Source organism: Taeniopygia guttata, chromosome 8, assembly GCF_048771995.1.
Source record: "Taeniopygia guttata chromosome 8, bTaeGut7.mat, whole genome shotgun sequence".
Lineage (NCBI taxonomy): Eukaryota > Metazoa > Chordata > Aves > Passeriformes > Estrildidae > Taeniopygia > Taeniopygia guttata.
Window position 1 is genome coordinate 9941617 of NC_133033.1, and position 27981 is coordinate 9969597.

Here is a 27981-nt window from a genome sequence, read left to right on the forward strand (position 1 = left end):
GTGGGGTGCTAAATCTGGGAGCTGGAGATAACCACTGAAATGGGAATACCTCCAACAATTTCACTGCTGATTTTTCAGCAAATATATATCTCTATGATGCTTATTCATAATCTCAAACTACTTTCCACACGTCCCAAAGAGGTGACAAAAACGTTACGTGTCTATCCAGCTGCTAAATCCTCCCACTTTCCCCCACTTCTACAATGCAGCTGAGTATTGTTAATATGAAAATCTTTGCCCTATTGATTACTAAAAATATGAGGGCGACAAAAATGCATTGAATTTAACATAAAAATAAACAACTCATGGCTGCTGTATTGACTGTATTATTCATATTATGATTTAATTCATTTGCCTTTCATGCAGTTGCTGCAGATTTCCACCATCTGTGTCAGACCACTTCCAAAGTCCAGACCCTGGAGCCCTCACTTGCTGGAAGCAATTGGGTCTCTATTCCAGGGCTACCAGAGCAAAGGCATTATAGGTGGAGAACATCATCCTGCATGTTGCAAAAGCTCAAAGCAAAGTGTGTTGGTGCCTCCTTTTGAATGCTAAGTAATGCTACGGCACATATGCTAAGTCTGAAAGAAGGAGGAAGCTAACCTGTCCTTTGGAAGAATGATCCAGAGAAATTGTAGATCCCCCATCCCTGGAAGAGTTCAAGTCCAGGTTGGACAAGGCACTAAGTAACCTGGTCTAGTGGAAGGTGTCCCTGCCCTTGGAGGGTTGGAACTAGATGATCTTTAAGGTGCCTTCCAACCCAAACCTTTCTATGATTCTATGTCTCAACAGCCTCACAGCCCTCAGGCTTCTAACCAAACCCTAACCTTACAAGGACAGTTCAGCTGGGAACATTCAGCACGCTCAAGATACTCATATCCCAGCCTGGATTTCCCCAGGCTCCACACCACAACTATGCAGCACACACCTGATGATGTAGATCATCTTTCTTCCTGCTAGTTTAAGGGCTCTGCACATATTAGGGGTCCCAAAACTCAAATGGATGGGGTGAACACAGAAATCTCTACACCATCTCCAGTCCTTCTCAAGGCACTGGAACAGCAGGGCCCTGGGGAAGAAAGGCCTAGCTTTAAATGGAAAGATGGGATTGGGACCCCACCTCATGTCCCACTAAGCACCACTAAAACCAAAACAAACCAGGCAGCCCCATAAGTCGTAAGAATTAAAGGCACGATTCTGCCTTTCTAACGATGCTTTTACAGAAACCATTCCACTGTAAAACTTTATGATTTGAATCTTTATAGCTGCCAGCAGAGCACATGTTCACTGCCTTAAATTATAACTTAATCTCAACAGAATTTGTGCTTTCCAGCACTCTGTGGGTAGACTGAAAGATGAGAGGCAGAACTTCATGCTTCCTGCCCACCTGCCTCCTTGGACCATGACCTCCAGAGGTGCCCTGTGCTGGGGTACACCCCTAGACCAGCTCCCATATGGAGATACTCTATGGCACAGGAACTTAAGCAGCACCTTCAGCACAGGGATAGAGATGCTCACAGGACATTGTTATGGTGTTGTTTATCACCGTGATTGCTGAAGCACTAAAATGAAGGAATGTGGATATCAATAAACATAGTAAAGGGGACAGAGGAGATATATGACAGCAGAATCCCAGACATGCTTTGTAGGGCCAATGGATCCTCCTTGGCACGATCACACACACCAACCCCAGTGGAAAGCGCTCAGGGCAGTGAGGAACCCCCCACTTATTCAAAGGGTATAAAAGGACCAATCTGCAACAGATGCTGTGACAGAACTGGTTTACAGCAGTCCTCCAAAGGACACCTCCTGCCAGTGGATGAGCATGCATGGTCTGTCCACTAGCACAGCTTTGCTCTCTGAAGCAGAGTACTGCTGGCAAGACCCTGCTTAGGCTACAGTAAAGCAGAGCATCCCCCTGTGGTCTCTGACCTTCTTTCCCTGCACAAACACCTTGCTCAAGAAGAGCATGTTGGTTGATTTTGATGGACTTTTTAAAACCTTGCTGCACATATCCAGAAACAGAAGTTGCACTGGCAGCAATACACAGCAGTGTGCAAATGTGAGTTGCAAGTATATCATGCAATCCTGGAAGAAGCCCATGCCTTGTGAGCATGTTTACACATAGCAAGATGGCAGCAGAGGGAAAAAAATATGGAAAAAAATTGCCAGCTATCCATAGCAAAGAGTGTTCCTGTTTGGTGGGGGAACTGGGAACATATTTTTTCAATTCATTCTCATATTCAGCAACAAGGAAAAGACCAGTCAACCAATATAACAGTAAAGGTTTTAACACAGCTAACCTTTAAACACTAAACAATGTCATACAAAACTAAAACAAACTGCATGAAATCCCAGTTAGGTGTCAAAATCACCCTGGGTCAGCCAGACTAAGAAAACAGAGATAACCGAGATAACAGGCTGAAGCATTGTGCCATACTGAGCTCTGGAGTTTTTTCTACTGAGACATTGGTACCTATGAATGAGTGGTTCTCTTCGGGCAGCCACACATAGCATCTTAATGTTTGTGAGCTCTTTGGACAAGTGACCCAACTAGATGGTTGAGGTCACTGTACTCCTGCAGCTCCTAGATTTGACAGATATAAGGGCTATCTTTCTAGCTGTGCTCCCTGCTTCCAATCCCTGTACAATTTGTTCACACCTTTCCCCTTTGCATCTCCTTTCCTTTTCTTCTGGCAGGGGGAACTACTTTTTCTTTTCTTCTGGTTGACCATGTGCTGATAAACTTACATGGAACCATTTTCGCTGCCAGCTGCCGATCCTGCATTTTAACCTGCTGTGTCTCTTGTTCATCTCTCCAAGCCACCAGGCTGCCTCAGAACCGAGGTCACACAGAAACTGAAGTGCACTTCTGAGAGAACGTGTGATGCTCCATACCTTGTGTCTGCCAAAGAGTGGGAACTTGGTACCTGGACAGTCACAAAATCATGCAGAAGTAGAAGGATGAACGTGAGGTTATCTCTTTCTTCCTGTCCAAAAGCTAAATTTAACACATTCCTGAAATAATTCTGCTTCATTTGCTCCTGAAACTTATCAGTGCTCCCCACTGCCTAGGCAGTCTACGGCACTGATCTGGCACCTCCATGCTAGAACATAACAGCTGACAGAAGGGATTTGGTTTAAGCCCTGAATTTCAGCCCTTATCTGCAGTTGGCACATCTTCCTACTCCTCAACCTGCAATGCCCACTTATCACACAATCTTAAATGAGGATGGATTTCTTTTCTGTTCTCCCAAGTAGAAACCAGCCTGGCCACCTTTGTTTTAGGCAGGCTACAGCTGAAATGGGCATTAAGAAGAAGTAAGAACACAAACAGCCCTCCATTTTCTGCAAGACTACCAAGAATTTATGAATGAACATTTTAATTTCTTTTTTCCCTTACTCTAATATTCTCATTTCTTTTTCTAGGAAAAGGGACGTGGATCTCCTGTAGGTAGGATAAGAAACTGCTCTTTGGGAGCTGAAGTTTGTCAGTTCAAACTGGACATCTAGCACCTGGCAGACCTCACCTTTCACAGAGCCACATGTGACTAAGAGCTCCCCTTTGATGCTTTCTCCTCTGGATCTTTTAGGCTGCAGTCCAATAACTTTCCTTCTTTAAAGGAAGGCTGAGGAGATTTTGTTTCCTGACTTTTGAAGAGCTTTTCCTCTTCTTTCTTTGATCTGAGTAGTGAATTTGATCTCCCAGAAGAGCAGGATGAGTGTGTCTCCTGGCAGCCCTGTTCCGGACAGTCAGGATTTGATTCATCGATTTGTTTGTTTTTATTTGGCTTTTGTGTTTGGCAAGCTGAATACAGGGCACTTATCCTTAGGTCCAAGAGAAGGAAGGTGCTTCCCTGAACCTGGCTGAGTCTGTACTTTCCAGGCTGTGGGCTGAATGCCAGCACATCTCTTGAGATACTTCCACTGCCTGCTCAAGAATGCAAGGAAAGAAGCTCATCTCTCCCTCCTGCTCCATCATGAGACTAGACATCTAAAGAGAGGATGCTGATAAGATATTAGTCCTTCCCTTTAGGGGGCACTTCAATTTCCATTTGTTTTGTGGCAGGCTCTGGGACAGGCTTCTCCTGACCTTTCATGATCCCTGGCAGAGGAGGGATGACAAGGAGACCTCACCTTCCTGAGGCTGTAACACCTCAAACCCATCCTACTGAAGTATGAGAGGAAGCTCTTTGAAGGTCTTTATCTCAGTGACAGCCCTTCTGGGACTCCAGCATCAGTCTGAATGCTTCTTCCAAACAGCCATGCATGGTAAATCCCACAGCAAATCTCTTCCACGCCTGCTGGCAGCTTTCTATCCCAAGAGGAGGAGACACAGGTGCTGATGTGCCCTGACCAGCTCCTGACTGGAAGTTTAGAGATCTGTCCTAGCTGGACACCAAATATTTTGGGAAAAATAACCACTCAGAACAGATGCTCTGAGGTGAGGTGACCCAGGAGAACAGACCTGGGGTGTCAGAGTCCACCTCTGAGGAGCCCACTGGGAGAGCATCCTCAGCTGCGTGGACAAGACACGGTTCCTGCCCGTATCCTCAAGTACTTGAGACAGCTTGGGGCAATTCCTGCTCCCAGGCTGTCTGGAGTCCAGCTTGCAGCCAAGCTCACAACTTGAACCTCTCATTGGGAATCATCTCATGGCTGCACTGGGATTAGGAACAAAATTAATGTTTCTGTGGGTATTATTGAAGTTTTCAAGCCTCCTCTCCTGACTGATTGGTGCCAGAGCTGGGATAAGGACATGAGCCCCTCGCTCCCAGCCCCAAGATAGACAGAAATTCCGTATATTCAATAAATAACTGGGGTATTTATTCAAATGAATGACTCTGAGCCTGCTCCAAGGAGTTAATTTAGTGCTAACTGACTGGATGAAAATGAAAAGGTCTCATTTTACATTAAGAATGATCACCTGACAGTTTTACTGAATATATATGACAGGATTTATATGGCTATATAATTTTAGGGTATATTTGGAAGATTATTATCCTGATTTAAATAAACATGATCTCAAGAAAATCAACACAAAGTCAGGAAGTTTTCACACAAGAAGAACGACAAGAAACTGGCTTGGAAACCTCAAATATTTTATCTTGTGCCTTCTACTAGATGCTGCTTTGTAAACAGTTCCCTATTCATCCCACAGTTCATAGGAAGTGGCAAAAATCCACCAGAAGTTCTGCTAACTTACACATAACTAATGAGTATGACACAAACTTCTCACTCCAAATGTCTTGTCTTTGCACCAGGAAGGGAGCAGCAAGGGAATCCAGCAGATTGTGTGGGCTGGAGGGAGGAGGTGGATGGAGGCAGGAAGGAGAGGCCTGGGTGTCAAAAGTACCCCTTAAAAAAGTGTCGCTTAAAGGGTCTTCTGCAAGGAAAAAGAAAATAAAAGGGAGGAATCAAGAGCAAATATATTGTTGACTTTGGGAAGGGCATTGCTTTCACATGTCTTATTTTCCAGGAGATGTTCCCATTCTCTGAACAGAAATGGGGCACAAAGGAGACTTTCAGGAACTTTTGTCTCTTGTGCTCAGGGGCAGCTGGCAGGCTGCAGGCTTCTGGCTCACACAAGAGCAGCCCTGAAATGAGGCTAAAATATGCCCCATTGCACATAACCTATGGGATGGAGGAAACGCTGCAGCACATACCTCTGGCAGTGCCAGGTCTGCAGTACATCAGCACTGCAGCTGGCCTCAGTGCAAAACCCATGCAGGTATGAGCTACTTTCCATGGGCTCATGTCCCTTCCAGCTTCCACAGGCTGTGGAGGCTTGCATGAGGGACCTTAGTGCAAATAAGTGCCAAGGACACAACCAGCTGCCTCTTTCAGCTTCCCCAGGTCCTGAATCCATTCTCATCCTGTGTCTCTAAGTGTAATTGTATACAAGAAAAATCCTCTCCAGGCTTGTTCTGTGTTATAGACTGCCTGATGGGATTATCTTTCCTGTCATTTTGAAGCTTGTATAAGCATACGATTTACACCACTCAAGCTAAATCACACTCAAGACATTCTGTTTGTCTAAATTGTTTTCAGGATCAAGTAATTTATTTACAGATCATGTTATTTATTTAGGGAAAAATGAATTTAAAACCAGAATTTTAAAAATAAATGTAAGACAGAGGTAAGGAGGACATTGCAGTCAAGTACCAATAGCCTGTGGAGCAGGTAAGTGCCAAATAGCAATGATCTTAAATACTGAAATCTGCACTCTCTGGTCTCAAACCACACAAAGAAAAGGCAAGTTATTTGGTCAGGCACAGACTTCCTGGGAGGTAACACTCACTTAGACACTACTGTGATGATAGGCAGCCCAGACATATCCAAGACAGGTAGATCGATTATTCCTGTAGCAGTAACCTTGGGGAAATATTTGTCTGTCATAACCCCAAAGCAGATCAACTAACATTTAGGGACTAAGCTGATGCCCAGTCCAGTCAGTGCAAATTTTTACATTTATTTACTTCCATGGCTGCTGGATCAGACCTACTGGGACTGCAAAATATCATACAAGCTTCTCTTTCCACTGGAAGAGCTATAAATGTGCAAAGAGCTGAAGTCAGGAACAGCCAGGTGGAATTTGGCTGTGGGTTTATTAAGTAACAGAAACATCTCCCGAGGCTGAAGGGAGATGCCCAAACAAGGGTCAGGGGCACACACAGGCTCCTTCATGCACTTGCTCCATGCACAGTGAGTTCATAATTCCTATGGAAATGCATCTAGAAGCAAGTCAGTTATGGGGGCAGATCTCCAGCTGGGAAACTGGTGGCAGTCCCAGGGGTTACTTGAAGCATCACCATCCCACACCTAAGGGCAGGGATGCCTTTCAAAGAGCAACCAGATAAGGCTAAAGTCTGTGTGCATTTTCTCCAGTATGGTCTGAAGCCCAGACCTGACTTTCTAGGGTTTATTCTTGATTTTAAGTGGTTGTTAAAAAAAAAAAAAAAAAAAAAAAAAAAAAAAAAGGCTCATCAAGAAGGGGACTGTGTGCTTTAAAGTGCTTCAGCAGGCTCTCAGAGTCCACTTATTTCTGAGTGAAGATGGATACCTCAAGAGGTTCTCCTCACCAGTAAATAATTCATAAAAGACAAACAAGCCCAGGTCTGTTTGAATTAGAACAAAATATTTCTTTAGAAAAGTGAAGTGATTAAGCACAGGAGGAGCTGGAGATGACAGCTGGTGTCTGCAGCTCCGGATGAGTCACCTTCACTCGCCAAGGCCTCTCTCTCCGGGAAGTGCTGCTGCTTTTTTTTTAACCCTTTGAGATTCCCAGGAATGATTTGTCACCGGGGTTATTAGCATTTCTCCCTTGATATCGACAGCTTGTCTTTCCTTCTTCTAACCGGTGAGTGATTTCTTCACACGCTCACCAAATATAGCCAAATCACCATGGTAAACTTATCGACAGAATCATATTAACAGCTGCTGAGCGTTTACAGGGCTGTAAGTTATACAAAAAAAAGAAGGAAGAAAAACACACATGGAAATAAACCAACTCTGATCAGCAGTGACAAGCATTTATTTAGGAGCCACTAGATGGAAATATTTTTTATGTTTTAATTGCTAATTATAGGCTACAACAGAAGGGTAGCTTTGGCCAAAATTATCCTTTAAACTGGAGCATTAAGCCAGAATTGAGCACACCCTATCTGGATGTAGTTTAGGGCATCAGGAGAAGAAGGATTTATTTTTAAAGTGCTGTCCTTGTTTAAATCAAGCCTGAAATTTGCCAATTGAAGTTACATCTCTCCTGACTTACCAAGCAAGGACCTCTGAAGTGTAAAGTCTAGGTAAGAGCTGAAAACATATCTATATAAAGGTAGGCCTTTTCAAAATAATTTGCTGAGGATGCTCTGATCCTCCTCTTGCATACTGAGCACCACAAAAGGACCCAAAGGGACCACTAGGTAGTGGGCAGCAGCTAGTAGCATCCTTGCTTCTCCACTGTGCAGTGGAGCATCCCCCCACTGCCTGCTCTAAGTCAGACTGGACCCAGAGGGAGAAAACAGCTGCTTTGCTCCCCTTTCTCTGCATGTTCAGGACACTCAGCATCCCCTCCCTACCTGCCCCCACATTTGAAGGTAAATTTTTATTAGGGACACAGAACAGGTCTGTGCATGATTCTCAGTACTTACTTGGAGGCATCCAAGTTCTAGGATGGTTTCTGACCAGGTGTTTTTAACCCTTTGGGATTCCCACAAATTTCTCAGGAGCCAAAGCATTTCATTCCAAACAGCTGGTGACTGGTGGGGACTACTGATGAGAAACCAGCACCCCTAAAGCTGTCTCTGCATCACCCTGCACAGGACACAGGACCTGCTCTACTCCCAGAAGAGCCACCCACCTGCCTGGTGCTTGTAAACATAAAACTGACTTTCTGTACAAGGTGAAACACATAAGAAGAGCTGCTTATATTAAGACACCTACAGTGAACTCACTGTTAATAAATTTAGATGTAGAATAAAAAGACTGCTCTAGCCAGGCCCTCAAACAACCCAGCTGGGCCATGAACCTATGACCACAAGGGAGAAAGGAAGAGAAGATGAAGAGTTTGTGCTGCATGGGGACATCCATAGTTGGTACCTCAGGCATTTTACCATGCTTCTTGCAAGAGTTTGTATCGAATAGCTGCTACTTCAGGATTTCTGGGGCTTGGGGTTAGCTTGTGGGAGCTGTAGTCAAGTGAGTAGCCTTCTCCTGTTGAAGGCAGAAATAGGATGGGAAGGGACCTGGGCACTACCAACAGTGCAAATATATTTGCTGAGATCCCAAAGCTGACTGTGCTGGCTCACCTGGCTCACTCTTCTGCAGCATCCCCTAATCTTGTTAGAGGTCCAAGGGAGACAGCCTTGCAGGTAGCAGTTTCCCATGACCTCTTTTTGCCAACTCAAAGAAGGGCACATGGAGGCTCAGGTGTGGTTTGCTGGCTAGCAAAGCGAGGACCGCAGGATGGGAAAGGAATGGCCGTCATCTGAGACACAGAGACAAGAAGTCACCTCCAAGAAAAGTGCTTATTCTAATCCTACTCACTTTCTTCTGGCATTTTTCAAGTCAGATTGGGGGTATGAACCAAAGTAACTTCTCTGCCTCTGCTGCTCACACTTTTTGCCTGCTCTAGAAAAAACACAGACCAGACTACAAACTGAAAGCCCACAAAATGTTACTGCAAAACCTTTCTTTAAAAACTAGATGTAAAAGGTGGTTTAGTTTTCAATTTCTTCCCTTCAGCCACCTTCCCCATTCAGCTCCTTACCCTCACACACACCCTTTCCTTCCCCAAACTCCTTTGTTCAACAGAACAAAAAAAGAAAAAAAAAAAAAAAAGGAAAGCACCCACAGAAAAATGGTGCTATCTCACCCCCTCTGTCCTTAATTTCACTCCCAAATTCACTTATTTTAAAGCAGTCCAGCCACCAGAGAGTAAGGCTGGAGAAAGATCACAAGCCAGGTATTGGAATGGTTGAACCCAGCCTCATTGGGACCTGGACTGCTTAGGAATGGGATGGAGGAATAGGGCAGCATCACCACTTTCAATCCCTCCAGCCTGACCTTTGTACCATGAAGCAGCTCTTTTGGGCCCCCCATTCCCAGACAGCAGCTTTCTGGACCCAGGAAAGAATGGCACCATCCTGCTTTAATTCAGTCCTCTTTTTTAAAGAGTTGTCAGGCACTGTGGGCTCTCTAAGACCTTTGCCCCAGAACTTCAGCAAGTTTCTCTTCCACTCTGTTAAGGCAGTGGGTGGCCTAGAGCTGCAGAGCTACACCTGCTGCCTCTGGAGAGCCACGTCCCCTCTGTCCTGCTGCAGTGGGTGCAGCAGGCTGGGAGCTCCTGTCAGCTCAATCATGCCCCTCACTGATGTTCTGCAGTGACCAGAGACAGACTGCCTTGGAGCCTGGAGCTCCTGCACACACTAGAGAGCAGGACTGGTGGGATTTCAAGGACTTGCAAGTGGTTAGAGCCTGTTCACTGGGGAAGCAACCTGGCATCATCCATCTGTGTCACCTCCAGCATCCCCCAGCCACCAGGGAAGGAAATACTAGTTCATCTAAATCCAAAACTTCATGCATTTGTATTCAGGCAGATGAACCTACGCCAAGGAGGGTGAGGGGATGTGAAGCATTTAAAAGGAGAGACCCAAAGGGAAAAACTGAGCCATGCCAGGCCGTGACATAAGTATCTCCCATTGCTGGATTCAGGCTGCCAACAAAAGACTCTTCCTCACGAAGGAGCCCTTCCTCCCCCCACCAGAGCAGGGAAAGGGCTCCTGGCACCCCAAGAGCCATGACTAATCTATGAGGTGTGATGGTGCTACTGGGAGAAGGAAAGTTAGAAGCAATTTCTATTGCCAGAAGAAATCTCTACCAACTTCCACAAGAAGCAAACTCTAAGAACGAGTGAGGCTCCGGCTGTGCTCTGCAGAGCTGGGACCACAAGAGTTACACACAGGACTTCTCCAACCCTCTGTACATCACCCAGGGAAATACAGTACCTGGCAGTGTGAGCTCAGAATACAGGAAGCAGAAGCTTGCTGAAAATACAGACGCTAAAAGCGGTTCAAGCAGGCAGTGCCAAGTCTCATTCTTCATGTAAGAGAGCTCCCTCTAGGTCAAACACTCGGGTATTTCAGAGCCATCGCTCGTTTGGGATCCCATGCTCGGACCTGACACCATTCTTTGGGGGAGTGCTCATCGGTCAGAAAGCCCACAGGCACCCCAGAAAATCTGTGGCTTGTTTTCCCCTGGCAACACGGCCTTCCTGCGGTGGGCACTGGCCAGCCGTGCCATGCGTGTGACAAACGCGTGTGTGACACGTGCCTCGCCTGTGCCAGAGCCACCCGTCCTCCGAACTTCACCCATCAGAGCGGCTCTGACCCCGGGATGTACTTAAAGCCCATTGAGATGTGGCACTTGGGGACATAGTTTAGTGGTGGATGTGGCACTGCTGAGTAAATGGTCGGACTCAATGATCTCACAGGGCTTTTCCAACCTTCTGCGGCTCCATGGTTCCGGTATGTTCAGCTGCAGGCACACCAGGGAAGGAGGCAGCCTGTGATTTCTCCAGCCCCAAACCCAATCTTTACCCTGCTTTGAAACACTGATGAATTATTCCACAAACTGAAAAGCAGGGGGAGTTCAGAAGAGGCTTTCAAATTCACAGAGCTAGAAAAATCAGATGGAAAAGACTTAATGCTGGAAAATGCTGGACCGTTCCCTGCAGTGGGATCCCAGGAGCTTTGCACAAACTAGTTTTAAGCCTTGAAGTCTTTAATACAACTTCCTGTTTTATTTTTCTTTTACCTGGACTGGTATTTACTAATAAATATGCAGCTGGCTGTATACAGAACAGCAGGTAGCTCCCATTTACAGCTGTATATAACTGACTGCAGCATTCAACACCCTCACTCTGCTATGCAGTATAATACTCACAATAAAACACACACCGTATTTGCAACTGTGTTCATGCTACTATTCTGGTACGTGACACACATTAAGAAACATATTCAGAACATAGAAAAGAATTTACCATTTACATAAAAAAGATGCACTGGGATTTTCAATAAGTTCCAGCATAATACAGTATCATTTTTTATATCTTGTCTGCTCCCTTGGTCTTGCTGATTTGATACATTTTTTTCTCTTTATAACCAGAAACCTATAGGTTGTATATAGTTTTTCTTAACCATATTATATGGTGTCAGTGTGTATTTATAAAACTTTACCAATTGTCAGAATGACTTAATCTAAGGGCCATCCAGGCCAATATCCTGTCTGCAGCAGTTTTTGCCATTAATATGGATTAGGCAGACAATACCGTTTACTACAACCTAGTTTTAAAACCATGTTTGTGATAATACTACTGACTTGTGTATAAATGGTTATAGAGCACAGGGTGCAGAGAAATAGCATCCCCCCTACAAGGCAGGGAGGGAAACTGAGGCAGGGGATATGGAGATTTTTTTCACACGTATAAAGAGAGATTATATTTACATATACATAAAATGTGATGGAGATTATATATAACAAGGAGCTGGCTGGAGCCCCAGATAGCAGCACCACCCACTCCAGCCCTTCATCCCACCATGTGTCCCTGGCTGGCACCAAAAGAAGGGCCACAAGCCTGGGAGATGTTGTTAATGAGTTAATGGTGGAGGTCTCAAATCCAAGCGCTGCAGGTGTCTGCTTTTGATTCTTTGCTGCTCTTCTCCCAAACAGCTCAAGGATTTCCACGCTCCCTCTTTCTCCTTTACAAATGAGTGTTTAACATAAGAAGAGAGGCAAGAGGAGCCAGGGCAGCCGGGAGATCTCCTACAGCCCTTTCTAGGCAACCTGAGCAGGCGGGAAAAGGCAGCTGGCTGGAGCCCAGTGAGAGAGCAGGGACCATGGGAAGAGTCTTCTCACATCTGGTTAAGTACTGCTAAACCCTCCGACGAGCTGCCTAATTATTACAACACTTCTGCCGAAAAATTAATGTGCTTGGCCGTCTGCACTGGGGCAGAAAGGGTAGGAAAGCAGCTGTCAGGATTCAGGCAGCGATGGGAGCACCAAGGAAAGAGGTTTGCAGCACAAGAGAAGGGCAGGGAAGCTCTGCCTGCAGGGATCCTGCTGGGAAAACAGCCCTCTCCCTGCTTTTTTTTGCTGCACGATCCCCAGGAGAGGACAGTGCCAACAAAGTTGTTAATCTAGTAACAACAGCCCTTGCAAAGAGCTCAACAGTGATGCCCTGCCTACCAAAATCTACAGAATGACCTGCCAGCATCCCAAAATATAGATAATCATCCCAAGGACTCAATAGCAGGGCCAGGAACGAGACCCAGGACACTGAGGTTGCTTCTGCCTGGCCTCTGCTCACTTTTCCCTCTTGCTGAGCCCTCATTTCAGTAACTTCCAGAAAATCCAAGTGTCGCATTTTATTTCTGTAGGTTTCTATAAGAGCTGTAGGTACCAAGGTAACATCATTCATATGCGTGTCCATAGTCACCTGTGTCTGCCACAACCAGCTAAAAAAGGCTGCAGAGAAGACAGCAGGGTCCTGCCCCTCCAGGCTCAGCTGTCTCTGTGTCAGGTTAGTGGGTAAGCCTCTTTCTGCTACAGCTGTGGTGGGATTAATCTCTCTTCCTAGACAAAAAGGTGGGCTTATTTCCCAAGAGGTGTCCAAGTACAGCCAGAAAGCTCAGCGAAAGTGGCAGCCTGCTGGGTGCCTTTTACCCACAGACATTTGATGAAATTAATGACACACAAGTAAGTATAAAGGCTAAGACAAATAGAATTGGCAACAACTTGAACCTTTGGCCTGTCCTTTGAAAGTCTCTGGCAAGTCTCAAATCTTCTTGATCTGCTCACTAAAAGGATGACTGTCCCACAATTATTTTCCAAGCATTTGTTGGCAAGTTGTAGGAGGAAAAAGGCATTTCACTGAAGCTGTTAGTACAAAAGCTCAACTCCAGCCAGGGACTGGACTCCACTTCAAATTATAATATTTTAAGTACCTGAAAATAAATATTTTGTCAGCTGCTGAGAATTAAGAAGTAGCTTCGACCTTTCAGAGAGGGGAACCCTGCAGAGAGCGGCAAGGCTCAGAGAGTTAGTTGCAAAACAAGCTCTGCCTGAGCCATTCAACCTGTCTAGTGCACACACAGCCTCCCCTCCCATACTCCCAGCTCCCTGCAAGCTGCCCAGAGCCTCTGAGGCACAGCAGGCTATCCTGCACCCAGCAGCTCCTTCCCAGCCAGGAAATGTGCTGACAAAAGGGACTGGAGCAGCACTTTACTATAAACTGGGTGCCAGAAGTAAACTGAGCATCCTTGAGATGGCAACAGCAGAGTGACCACTCCACTCCCCTGTTCCTCACTGGTGCTGTTGTGTCATATTGTGCCACTCACAGACCTAGGAATTTTGTCCACAAGGATTAAAAATACTCACTTTTGTTTTGTAAAATCTGATTATGACCAAGCACCTGGGTAGATGTACCCATCACCTCTCAGACCTCTGAGCCACAGTGAACACTGTTCGTACTCCAGCAACGGCAAAAGGAACCCACACAAAGCAAGGGATCTCTCTTTTTTCCAGCAGAGCTCAAGGAGTTAAATCCCTCTCCCTTCCCCCCCATCTTTCTGCCTTTGGCCTTTAGATCAGCCCTGGTTGCCAATGAGGACTCATCGAAACACCACCAGGCTGGGCCTGTCAGGAAGGAAACCAGCGCGTCCAGAGTTTTGTTGTTCTAAAGACTTTTTTTTAAATTTTATTTTACTGCTCAGGAAGGAAGCCAGAACTTGCGCTTCACTCCAAGAATGTTGATTACTCATCCTTCCCTGCATTATTTCTTTTATCTCTCACTTTTATCTACCTTACTCCAAATTTTTACCCTAAATTCTTTCTCTACCATTCCTAGCCACTGATTTCAGCTGTGCATCCAAGTTTCATTAAAAAAAAAAAATTGGCAACTGTTACCTCAGAAAAAAAAATCCCATTTGTCATGTTTATTAAACAAGTCTCCATTCCTCCCCCTACACAGCCTTTTCAATCCAGGCACCACGGTTATAACCACTGCTCAAGGGTCTGGGCACTACATGACCACAACCACCCTCAGCTGGAGAATATCATAATCCCTGCTTTAGAGACAGATGATAAGAAATTACTCTGCTTGTCCAAGGTCAATAGAGTCCACAGCACAAGCACAACTTAGGCTCAGGGCTTTGCCCAGGCAGCCCTTCCCTCTTCCTGCTCTGCATGGCTGCAAGGATTAGGCACGCTCAGCTCTGCCAATAACTGTGTCCTTCATCTTCAATACCCACCCCCGCCAGCCAAGCTAGAAATGAGCAACACAAGTAAGAGAATCGGTATGTGACGAGTTGATGACACATTTCCTTAGATGCAGAAAAATGTGGGTCCTGGATCACCCAAACGTCAGCGAGCCACCTGAGTACATAGCAGAGGGACTATCAGCAAGTGGTGTCTAACTGCCTGCTCCTCCCAGGCTCTGTAAAATCCATCACACCACCCGGGGGTTTCCTTTTCTTCTTTGCCCAGGTGCAGCTAACAAGCCAGACACAACTGGCAACATCTGGGAGAACACACACAGATGTTTCTCATTGACATCATAACCTTCCCCAGCCTTTACCAGCACGTGCCCACGCCCCAGGGTGGGTGCCCAGATGGGAGACACACACTGGGTCCTCACAGTGTTCCCAAAGAGACAACCAAAGGTGAAGCTTTTTTTTTTTTAGCTTAAGTTTCTTTCTTCCCTGAGATGTGCCACAAACCTGGGGGCTGATCCGGATCACACCATACACAGCTTCCCCAGGCTCCTACACCCACAACATCTCTGTTACACACAAGTAAAGCCAATGCAAGTTCTCTCTGCCCAGCTCTGTCTTGCTCTAATACAATCCTCCCCTGTTTCCACAGTTAACTCATTGTTTTCGTTTTAAGAGGGGAAAATAACGAGATGGTGGGAACATTACTTCTGGCTAATGGAGACAGAGATCTGCAGACTTTCACAGCTTACTTTTTCCAGTATATCCTAGTCCTGATCCAAATATCATCATACTTATTTCAGTCCTGGACCAAATGTGGGACTGGACACAACACATTGGCCAAATTAAGACAGAAATAACTTGTAGCATTTTTCTACTTCACACTCTCTCTAGCACCTCTTGCCGACACTAAATTTCTGGTCTGCAGATGCCCTGTTTCCCGCAATACTGAATGTCCCAGTGCCTTCAACACAGCTTCCCTGAACACGTTCATCCCAAATCTTGAGTGAAGGCAGGCTGCCCATCACCTCCCCCCTTCTGAAATCAAAACAGCTTTTTGAGAGCAACACTTTTGTGCACGAACCTAAATATGCGGACAGGAAGGAGCAGCACAAACAGCAGCAACCAGTCCTGAGGAGCAGAGCTGGCAGGAGCAATGCCAGCTGTCCTGCGCAGGCTGCATGCTGAGCAAAGTGCAAATCTGAGGGCAAAGAAGCAGGGCTGTAAGAGTTTGACTGCGCATTCTCTCCTTCTCTCATCCAAGGGCCACCTCCTGATGTATGAATCCACTCAGGCTGGCAACTTTTTGATCGTAACCATTAAGTTCCCCTGCTCCTTTTCAGCACAGGGTTGTCCAGGTCACTGATTGCTCCTTCATCTCCCCAGCAAAAGGAAAAAAAAAAAAAAAAAAAAAAGGCATCAGTGGTCAAGCTGACTCCTCGGGGAAGCTGAAGACAAGTGCTCAGGAGGTAAAAGCTGTCACCCTGCCTAAGGACTTTGCTAGAGCCTTATCTCCCACCTTTAGTGCTGGAAATATGAAGTGAGGCTGGTTTGCAATCAGAAGAATAAACAAGGGAAGGAAGCAAACTTCTGCAGCTCCCTCGGTGGTGCTGCAGAGTTTGGATCCTTCTGACCTGCACTGATATCCAACTTCCAGGATTTCCACCCATCCACAGCCATCACAAGATGGCCCTTGCGAGATTCCCCACACTGCAAACACTGACAAGGAGACAAGGCTCCCTCTAGCCTGCATAGGCCAAAGGTTGGGCTGGGTGTGGGGCAGCTCTGCTGTAGCACGGCCAGGCCACCCTGATAAGGCTTTCACTCACCCAGCCAGAGGTGCAGCACCCAGGGTGTCATTCAGCCTCCTCCTCTCTCACCCACACGCACCCTCACATCACCTCCTGAGCAACATGGGAGCTCACGTGGGGCCTCCGGTAGGGAATTCTGTGGGGCATCCCCCCAAACAGATCTGACTCCTAAAGAAATCTTCAATATTGAAAGCTGGGTAGGAGAACAAGGCAGAGCTGTGATCTGGTACCAGGCGTTTTCCCATCCCTGCACAACTGCCAAAGCAGGCTCTCTGCAATGAGGGATGACGATCCTATGCCTCCTGATAGCGAGGGATGCTACAGGACAGACAATTTCACATTCTAAATGGCTTTGCAAGCTGTTTCCTAAAGTGCAGGAAAACAATATAAAAATCAGATTAAAAGGTTGAGTCCTTTATAATTAAAAATACTTTAATTTAAATCAAAGTCCCAAAAATCCCAGTAGAAAGAAATGGGTCCTTCAGGGCAGTGCCCTTTTACTTGTTACTCTGTTTACAAAACCAATTCCTTTTTGGGAGGCAGTCACAAGGAGCCTTCACCCCAGCTGCTCTTCCCAGTGCTTTCTGATTTAGTTTCCATGCAAGTGCCAGGAAGCATTCACCTGCCTCCCAAAGAAGAAGCCCATGCTTGGGGAGCCAGCCCTGCCAGCCAGCCCAGCAGCTGCAGCTGGATGTGTCCCACCAGCCTCACCCTGTCCAGGGCTGGGGCAATGCACATCTAGAAAGCCCAGGTAAAGCTGAAGGATTGCACCTGAGAAAAGCTCATGCACAAAAGCTCTTGGGTCCTTCTAAACTGAAAATTTATGTGTTACTCTGGCAAGATATAGTGATATAGTTAAGATTCCATGCTGCTGGAGGATACCATGGACATAGTTTCCAGCTTTTCCTTTTAGGGGTATCCAGAGACACTTGGTACCTTCCTTTTCCCACTTCAGAACAGCCCAGGATTCACAAGAAAAAGCACAAAACACATTCTTGCTCTGCAATTCAGGGAGAAAACTGTTCTCAGCCTGAAGTTAGCAAAAAAAAGAAAGGTTTTTAAGCAATGCTGATTAGAAAGTATGTCCCAAGTGAGGAAAAATACAGTGGAAGTGTCCCACACCTGAACTCGACAAGCAGTTTTGCTTTCAGCAGGACTCCCTCCCATGTTATCTGTGTTTAGGACAATAAATCTCTCCTTGCTTTGCTCCTCCCCAACATTGTTTTTCCCCCTCTTCTGTTGCTCAGGCCACTGCTGCAATTCAAGACACCAACAAATGGTCAAAGGAGAGAAGAAAGCGATGGATAAGAAGAACTCTCAGATTATCATGACCACCCTCATGTTTTTAAAAGAAAGAACAATAATGAAATGAACAGATACAGATAGTACCAAACCCAGCAGTATCCGACCAACAGCAGGAAAATAATTCAGTAGTAAAAAAACATGAATTCATGGTGGTGAACTTGTCCCAAACATCTGTCACCTGTGAGTTTCTATACTCAGACCAGCAAAGCCAAGCAGGCAAACAGTGATGTTGCATGAAAGGGGAGAAAGACACACATACAGCTTACATGTGTAGATTTATAAAGATACATATGCCCTTTTTCAGAGGATGCTGTAAATGAATCCAATTCTATATTAAAATTCCCAGATATAAATCCATTATTTCTGAAGAATTTCAATTGCTCTGCATAGCTGAAAAATGTCCTCCAAAGTCTCCAAATCTGCTATTCCACCCTGAAGAAGAGAGGTGAAACATTCACAGGCTATCAGGCACATTGACATGATAGAGGACCACCAGTGACATGAACCAGAGGATAAAAATCATCACAATTTGCTATCAATGGCTGCTTTTCTTGGAATATGGTATTAAAAGGAAACAACTTCATTCCGACTATGAATTTGCATTAGAAATCCATAATAAAAATAAAGCTTAATATTATACAAATGGGTACAGCTCTCTATAGTGCTCTTGATGCAGATTAAGGTTAGACAGATTTCAGATGACAGTTATTTACCTCAGTCTAGCACCATGTATGCACAAAAAGAATTTATTTTATAGCTGCAGATATTAGCCAGAAAAAAGAGAAGAGAGGAAATCTTACAGTCTCACGTAAAATATAATTATGTCTGTTTTCCACTCCTTGGAAGGCAAACAAAGAAAAAAAATGAATCTGCTGCTAGCATTTAATGGGACTTGTCTAAATGATATCAAACAAATAACAACCAGCAGCAATTCACTAACACCTTCACTTCTATTTTTTCCTTTGGGGAATTCCAGAAACGTTAAGACCTTGTTGCCTTGAACACTTTCAGTCCTACAGAGCAGGATTAGCCCCATGCCTGAGTATGCCTCTTTCTTTCAAGACCTTCAAAATATCAAGGAAAGAAAAATAAATCACACAGGCACTCATGCTTATTCCCTCTCTCCTGAAATGTTCACCTTCCCCCCTGCTTCTCCCAAATCCTTATGCAATCACCACCAACAAACTAGGAAACTGTTGCTAAGTCTCGAATTTTGCAAGTTAGCAAGTAAAATAATAAAACAATGTTTTAACTGTCAGAGATCCTGGCTCGCAAAGTGCACTTTGGTCATTTCCTTTAATAACTGTAGTTTAGTAGTAATGATTTATAATAGTTCATAATATTCTACTAACTGTACTATATTAATAATCCTAATACTTTGCCCTTGCCTAGCGTCTTCTGTCAGAAGGTATCACGCCCCGCTGTGAGGGAGGCATCGCTCCTCCGGTTCGGGATCGGGGAGCCACGACTCCGAGCCGTGCCCGGGGTCAGGATTCCCGATCCCCAGCACAGCACGGCAGCCACCAAGTCTGCCTGCGCTTCTCCTGCCGCAGTCCTCTGACAGCAGTCCAGTCTGATCGATGGGGCTGAAGATTTAATGTGATTCATTCCTTCTCGAAAAGCAAGGTTTGGCCAGTGTTTTGGGGGCCGTGGTTTTGATGGGAAATACTGAGCAAGGTGGGGGGGTTTCCCTGCAATTGTGCGGTAAGTACCCTCCTGCCAGCATCCAGGCACAGAGGGCAGAAGAGGAGCGATAAATATTTGCTGCGTCCATGCCCGTGTCTCCAGCAGGAGATGGATAAATGTAACATTTCTGTGCTGCTCAGCACTCCGAAGACAGTGGCTACACCAGCTCCCGGGGAGTCCAAAAAGAAAGAGAGGGGGCACGAGGCATCTCTGGCATGGCAGAGATGACATGAAGGCTGGCCGGATGGCAGCGGCTGCACGGGGAAACATTTTGGAGGAGAAAACAGCCCCAGCCCTCCCCCTCAAACGATCAATTAAAATCCATCCTTCTGCCGAGAGCGGGCGAGGACAGCAAATGAGGGCTGCGAGGAGCAGCGCCCGGCCGGGGTCTGCATGACAATTGATGGGAAGGGGAGGCCGGGGGAGGCAGCCCTGTCCCTCCTCTCACCATGGTGATTAGGTATTCCGAGTGCGCCAGATAGCCCCAAATAACAGAAAGAGAAATATAAACTGGAGACCGGCAGGTCCAAGGGAGGCCAGATGGCCCCGCAGCCGGCAGGGGCTGCTCCCATCCAGCCCTTCCCCACTTTTAACTGTTCAAATATTTCTTTATCCCGACAAGACAATTAAGCCGAACAGCATGGAAAGGAGTCTCGGCAACAGTTTGCAGAGGGAGGGGGAAGGTTGTTGCCAGAAAAGCAGGGAAAGGAGATGATTGCTGCGTGCTCCAAGACCTCCATGCAGCACACTTTACTCCACAAGGATGTATGTATTTGGTGGAGCAACAGGGATGGATGCGTGGCTGTCATCCCTGCCACTGCCCATCTGCCTGCCCAGCCCTTCCAAAATTCCACTGTTGCTTCTTCACTCCTACATCACGCAGGGCACTGCATGACTGCATGACTTTATTTCATTATTTCACAAATGGAGTTAAACTTGCAATTTCCCATGATCATGGCTGAATATGATTAGCAACAAAGCATCACTTCACATTAGACCTCAAATTTTACTAGCCTTGGAAGGGGTGCATCCCAGAGGGAAGAGTTGTGAGCAATGGATGTGTGGACATGTGCATTCCCCCTCCAATACATTGTTCCACCACAAAAAAAAACCCCAACCTCTTCCCCCCAGAACATATACATAGACACACACACAGCTCTCTACATAGGTCATAACACAAATCCCAACACGGATCTGAGCAGGTGAGTGACTGCACAGACAGCCCTTGATCTGATTTCCAAAGCACCACATTATTTAGGAATTCATGCTGTGGTCATCATAGTCCTGATGTCCATCGCCTGAAGTGTAATTTACATTTGATCAATAACAAACCAGTTGTTTTAAAAGGAAAACTAACTCCATGCTAGAGATGTTCTTTAAAACCTCAAAGTCTAACAAAGAGGTCACAAATACACCACACAACTTCTGCAGACAAGAAATCAATTGCAGCATAAACTATGTCCAAGGTGAAATATGATTATCAAAAATAATAATATTCAAAGTAATGTTATTATAATCATTCCTACTACCATCAGCAGACCCAAAGGATGAGCAAGGATCCCAGCCTGCCCACAACTCAAATGTTCATCTCCTGGGCACAGCAGGAGCTGGGCAAGGGCCACCAGCAGAAGCAGGGAAACTGAGATTTTGAGAGCCAGATTCGGGCCAGAGGATGGAAACTGAATCAGTGGCCAGGATGCAGAAGATCACCTTCACACCACAGTCACAGACAACACGAGATGGAGACCAAGCAGCAGATAGTAATGGGAAACCATCTTCTGTGGTCCCAGGGAGGCTGGTGGCCTGGGCTGCCCCTCTGCTCTGACAAGGTCCAGCTCTTTGCCAGGATGTCCCGGCTTTGGCACCGACCTCTGCCTGCCACTTTGTGGGAACACAATGCCACAGGAACTGGGTACTATGACTGAAGGACACTGAGACAGGTTTTATTAGAAGTGAAAAAACAGGAATCTTTTTTTTTTTTTCCTCTGATTTTAAAATAGGGCTATAGATCTCTTTTGCAGAAAGGAACATGTCATTTATTTCCACTCCTTCTAGGAATCTCAATTATTGTACGCTTATTAAAGCAAACCCATAAAATATGTCTTCCAGTGCCTTTAACACATGCTTTACAAGAAGCTCCTAAACTCTAACAAATGACATTATTTTTCTCAGTAAGCACGTAAGGGAATGAGCCCATCCAGTACAAGGTATGTCTGCTTATGCCTGGAAAGGCTCCACTTTTCCACATGTTCCCTGTATACTCCATCGCTCTGGCTGTCCTGAATACTCACATTTTACAGCAAGAGACAACTTACCTAAATGCAGACATCTCAGCCCAATTTGCTGATTAACAAAGAGTGCTGTCCCACCCAAAAGCACCCCAAAGACGTTGGCCCTTTATGGGATGCAGGGTATGGATCCAAGCACTATCCTGCTTTAAAAGTAAGGAAAGGTTTATGCAAAGGGCTGAGCAACCTGTACTGCATTGACATATCTCTTATGGGGCCAGGTGCCAATCTGCAATACTCTGGAACATATCACAAATAATTTTACTGAATTCTGCAAATTTCTTCCACTAGTGAAAGCAGGCTGAGACTTTCCTCCCATGCTGCAGAGGACTAAATAAGCATCTTCCAAACACTCCTTGATGTGCAAATGTCTCATTTTGATTCTTGTTTTCTTGCAAAAGTCTTCCAAGCAAAAACCTATTTTTCAGGGAAGTTAAAACTCGGTGATTACACTTTATTTAAAAAAAATAAATAAAAGTGGGGGAGGAAGTTTCTCTAGAAAATCACCATTTAAGCTATGAGGTGAAACAAATATTTTAATGATCTATTCAAGATAGGCTTCTGCACAATGGAACAGAAGACCACACAGGGCAATCATAGTAATTCAGCTTCCACGTAACACAAACCCTTTCAGCAATCAGAAAAATACACTGAAACGATGAAGCTCTGCAAACCTGAAAAGCACCTGTTAGACATGGGAAGGTGTTGCTGATCTACGAAAATTTTACAATTTTTCCTTGCAGTCATAGAAAAGCCTAATTACATTTTTACCTTGAAGCTACAGCCATCTACCTGCTCCATAAGTAGCACAAGTAAGCATCTCTTACAGAGGGTTATATATAACAATTACACAAGGAATCCACAAAACTCCTCAGAGACAACAAACTCCTAAAGTACACATTTCTACAGAAACTTCAAAAATATATCTGCAAATGCTAATGCAAAACAGGATCACCATTCTATCTGCAAACTGCAGTCTCTCAAATTCTTCACTTCAGAAGTTTCCCTTTTCTGATGGCCAGCATCAAAGAGCATTTGGATCCTCTAAAAGGTCCATAACTTGCTCTCAACCTTCAGCAAACACACCCATACGTGTGTATGCACACACCAAATAAACTCGCTGTCTTAATGGAGCGAAGTTTCCATCGTGCAGTATCTATATGTGATGGGAATATGATAAAGAGCCAACAGATGTATTTAGTGTACATCATCCTGGTAGTTACAGAAAAAATTTAATGTTGATGACGTATCAGTATTGCTACATTTGCTCTGCTGTACTGTGCAGAAGAGCATCTTAAAGAAATTTAACATGGTAACAAAAACAATACAACAAAACACCTTCCACTTCTGCCCAAGTTTTCCAAGCTGCCTGCAAAGTTTTTCTTCTGCTTCCTTTCCCTGGCAAGTCCCCTGCCACGGCACTGGCAGCAGCACTAGCACTCGGTGTCACCTCCCTGTGTCTCTGCAAAGCCCCGTCTGCTCCCAGAGTGGACCCGCGTTCGGCACGCGCTCTTGGCAGAGGCAAGGCACGGCGATGGATGTGGATGCGTCTGTCTGTCCACAGCTGTTCTCCATGTGGTCTAATTCATTTAACAGATTTACTTCTTTAAATGGGGTATCTGACAGGATTTTGCCAGCAAGATCCATAGCAGCTGATGCGCTCTAAATTCATTTAGCCAGCAGACCCTCTCCTCGGCCGCTATCTCTCGCAGTACTCTTTTGAGCAAGCTTCATTTTCCCAGCCAGGTTATATTGATAACGAAAAGAGCATCAACAAAGATGTCTCTAAGCCTTGCCATCTCACCTGCCTCCCCCATGGATAATTACATTGCCAGCTTCCACGCATCCACATGTGCTCCCACCTACAGCCACTTTTCCTACAGACCCAAAGGAGAGAGAGGAGATTCTGAACAATGAAAGGAGCTTACAGCACAAAAAGTAGCATGGTCGGGGGTGGATCAGAAGGAGAAGGGGGAGAGACACGAGAGATCACACTGGTACTGCAAGAAATACACAGCTCCTGCCATCAGTGGGAATTGTCCTACCCTCGCAAATAAAAGACACACTTGCAGCATATTTCAAAACCAAAGAGCGATGGATTTAAAAGGCAGGTTGATTTTATGATGACTTTTATTGAAAAGGTACGCTGGTTTAGGCAGATGTCTTTTAGCATCGGTAAGTTAGCACAGTGCCTAATTCAAGGAGACAGCCTGAGGAAGCAGCGCCGACAGGGGAGAGAGAGCCACAATGTCTCTATTACTCTCCTTGGTATCATAAAGGGGAGAAGAAAAATCACATCTGAAAGGGAGAGGAAGCAACAGTGCAGCAGGTTTTTGTTTAAAAGAAAAAAGTAATAATAAAAACAACAACAATAATAAAATAGATTTCTATTAATAAAATTCAACAGAACAAAGGAGCCCATGTGAAAAGCAAACCACTTGCTCCTTGATTACGTATCTGGGTTTACAGGAAAACTCTAATCATAAGTTAGCGCTCTTCCTTGGGGTACCACACTCTGTTGCCCCCAGACCACTCCACATTGTGGGTCACCTCCCAGCTCTGCAAACCTGGAAGTCTGCGCTTCATGAAGACAGCTCTGCCCCTCTGTGTAGGCAACTCCACAAGGGACAAGGTGATGGGGGAACAGGGAGTTAAATTCATGAGCAAGTGGACTGGGTTCCTTCAGTCCAATAACTGGCCTGCTTTCCCAGCTCTTTCGAGCATATCACCTTTCAATGGGCACCAAAATGGGGGAAACACTCAGAGAAAGCACATGATGCAACAACTTATTGAGTTGTAAAAACAATTTGTATTTGTCTTAAAGAAGGAGATCAGTGGCGAACAATATTCTAAAATTAACCAGAGGAAAAGGTACTTTTGTCCTAAGCTGAGGCATGAATCGTGACAGTCAGTAATGCATTTGCTCTAAAAACGGTGTTCATGAAGAAAAGGTCAGAAAGAAACACCTGAAGAAGCAGGGGGCACATGCTTGCTGCAAGATTTGGGAAAGTTCCTGGCTACACATTCCAGCTACATCCCTGTTTACACATATACATGTATCAGCACCTACAGCTTCACACTGGTGCATGGACAGCTTTCTGCAAGGTCAACATCACCTCTCCAGCTATGTGCTGGAAGGTCAGTTTCCTTCAAGAGCACCTCACCTTAAAATCTGTCAATATCCTTTTGGAAGAACAAGGCAATATTGCATGGCTGAGCTCAGCAGGCAGGAAAGGCTGCTTTGCCTTTGCCTCCTGCAAATCTCACAGCACTGCGGGGCAGTCACCTGTTGTGTATCTCAACAAGGCACAATTAAAGAACCACCAAGTCAGCAGAGGTACTTACATCTGTCACTTCGGTCTTCGGGACTGGATGAGGTCTCACGGTCAGAAATGAGGCCAGAAACAGCAAATATCTTCTTCCCTGTATCGTCAACTTTGAGGGAGCCGGGGGAGCTGGAGGGGAGCTGGGTGCCAAACTCATACTCCTTCCCATCAGTGTCCGAGAAGCGCAGATGGGGCGAGTCAGTGTCGTGGCAGTTTTTCAGGCGCTTGGCCGGTGTAAAGGCTGACTGGTAGCTCTCCCGGTCTTCAGTGGATGCAAAGGGGCGGAAAGCCCCGACACCGCTGTGGTTCAACATACTGATCGGGGTGCAGTCCAGGTTGGGGGGTGCAAACTGGGGGTGAAGGTGAAGCAAGGATGGAGGAAAGTCACGGTTCGCAAATGCTCCCGGCACCCCGCCTTGGCGGTGATACATGGAGGCAAAAGTATATGAGCCATTGGTAAAGGGAATGTGCACGTCCTTATCTGCTGACACAGGGACCCCAAAAGGCCTCGGCTGCTGGCAGGGAATGGAAGCATCGCGGCTGGCTTCGGCAGTGGAGGCGAGAACCATCAGTGCTGGGGAGGCCAGTGGATTGGGGAGATAGGGTGAGTTCTCCATCTTGAATGCTGCCCGGTGTAAGTCCATCGGAGTCTCTTTCCTCAGCAGGATCACAAGCAGAACGATCTTCCCCGGGAGGAAAGCAAAGCGATGCCTAGGGATGGAGCGGGGAAAATTACTGGAGCATCATCACCCTTTGAACACTGCAAGGAAACAGAAAGGGAAAGAAAACACAACCAATTAGGTTTCTGCGCTCATTTCTCCGGGATGCTCCAGCAGCAGAGTGGCCACATGTGTTACAAGCCACCGACCGGAGATGCGCCACTGTTCTCATTCAAGAAAATCAATAGACAACTTCACACACTAGTGGAGTCAGCCCTGGCCCTCTAGGTTAAAGGGTACCATCCAGTGCAGATGAATAAAAGGCAAATCAAACATAATAACATGCAGATTTAATAATGCACTAATAAAAAATATTCAGTCTAAAATTAACATAGTAACTCCAAATTATAAGTGGAATTTTATATGGGAAGTGGCATGTATACATAACCACAATAAACTTAAGAAAACCCCCATATACACAACCCTGCTATTTGCTCAGGGGCTGGGGGTGTAGAACCAACATAAAAGTATCCATTGTACACAGTTACCCAAATCAGACAGCACACACGGTTAGAGCTGTACATGATGCTTGAGACATACGTAACTGACAGGTATTTTCTCTGGCTCTCACACTACATATGGGTAGATGTGTGCTTGCACACACAGTACTCGATACCATCATGTGTATGTATGCACACCATTGGAATGTAGGAATGTGGCTCTCCCAGTGCGCTTGTGTAACACACAAACACCCACGCGTGCACACACGGTCCCTGTGAGCCAAAGGAGAAGAGACTTCCCCAGTAAAATGCCTGGCGTCTCTGACAATATTTTAAATCATAATGGGTGCTTCTGCCATCTGATCTCTGCAAGTGTCTGCCTTTCGGGTCGGGGACAAGAGAGGATGGATCAGTAATTTTAGTTCCTAATGCACTCACTCTTAAGTAGATTTGTAAACTGCCCTGGATGTGCCATTAACATTTAGAGGAAAATGTTAACAAAATTTCTGCCTCGCATCTTGCTGAGCCTCCCAGGTTGGCTGCAACCACCCACCCAGCCACAACCCCCTCCCAGGGTGAAAGAAGGGAAAATCCTTCTTTCTCTATCTCCCCCAGTTTGCAGTGCCTTTTTGTGTTGTTATTTTCTCCCCCAATCAATCTCATGCCTTTTCTTTTAAGCTTCCGCCGCCTGCCATTCAGGCCCCACAACCCAGCTTAAAATACAAGGACTGTAACTTTGAAACAATATACTAGCCGCTGGAGCTCAAAGGGCTAGAAAAATCATATAATAATAAAAAGCTGTTACAAATTGTGCCTCTTAAATCCAGAGGGTCAAACATCTCAAATAAAACTTAGTGAAAGAGTGTCTCCCTAATGGAGTGCCTTTTGTACTCCATGAATGAGGGAGCCTAGGTTAACAAAGTGTATGAAATCCAGTCTGGGGCTTTAATGCAGTTCAGTGATAGCATTTCCTCTCTCCCATCCTGTACCCAGCCGCTCCACTGACTGTTATGAATTGTGAAGATGAGTGGACATCATCTCTCTGCTTCCTCATTTGGCACTCATCCTTAGAGACATCATTGCTAAATTACCAGATTATGTATCTCGCATTAACAGATTTGCTCTCTTCCAAATTTTAAATAACTTTCTCGTTGAGTTCTTGCCACAGACAGTGAGGCAGAGAGGAAGAGTGAGGGATGCCAAGGGCAGCCTGGTCAGCACTGCAGTCCTGGGTACACTTTCTCTGCTGCTTCACATGAGACTGGTCAAAATCTGGAGGTCAGGAATCTGCAGCCACTGGCAAAGTCAGAGTATTTGGGAGCTTATATTACCATGTAAATATAAATAAATAAATATATATACATGCACACACACGATTATATATTCAAAGACATGCATGCAAATAAGCCACTGTTCTCAGAAATAAGTGATCATTCACATGGCAGCAAAACTGAGCAATCACAGAAAAACACAGATTTCCAGGGAAAAAAAAAGGCAACCACCTCTGCGTGCTTTTCTATTTTTACTTGTGCTTTCACACCATTACGTTAAATGTATTTCATAAATTAGTAATCTGGCCGCAACACTTGACACTCCTGTAGGATACTGTGAATCACTGTGGCCGTTTATTCGTTTGCA

General features: G+C 45.5%; 1 protein-coding gene across 7 annotated transcripts in view; it reads right to left on the minus strand.

Moving 5' to 3' along the window:
* Nucleotides 1–25944, minus strand: part of RNF220 (ring finger protein 220) — a 213005-nt gene extending 187061 nt beyond the window's left edge. For 3 of the 7 annotated variants that reach the window (XM_032749863.3, XM_032749864.3, XM_072933044.1), the window contains exon 1: nucleotides 25204–25944. In XM_032749863.3, coding sequence (XP_032605754.1) covers nucleotides 25204–25828 — 625 coding nt within the window. In that variant the 5' untranslated portion in view covers nucleotides 25829–25944. The remainder of the gene's footprint in view (nucleotides 1–25203) is intronic. The other 4 variants (XM_030278887.3, XM_002193068.6, XM_030278889.3 and 1 more) reach the window with 4 other exon arrangements.
* Nucleotides 25945–27981: the final 2037 nt, after the last annotated feature.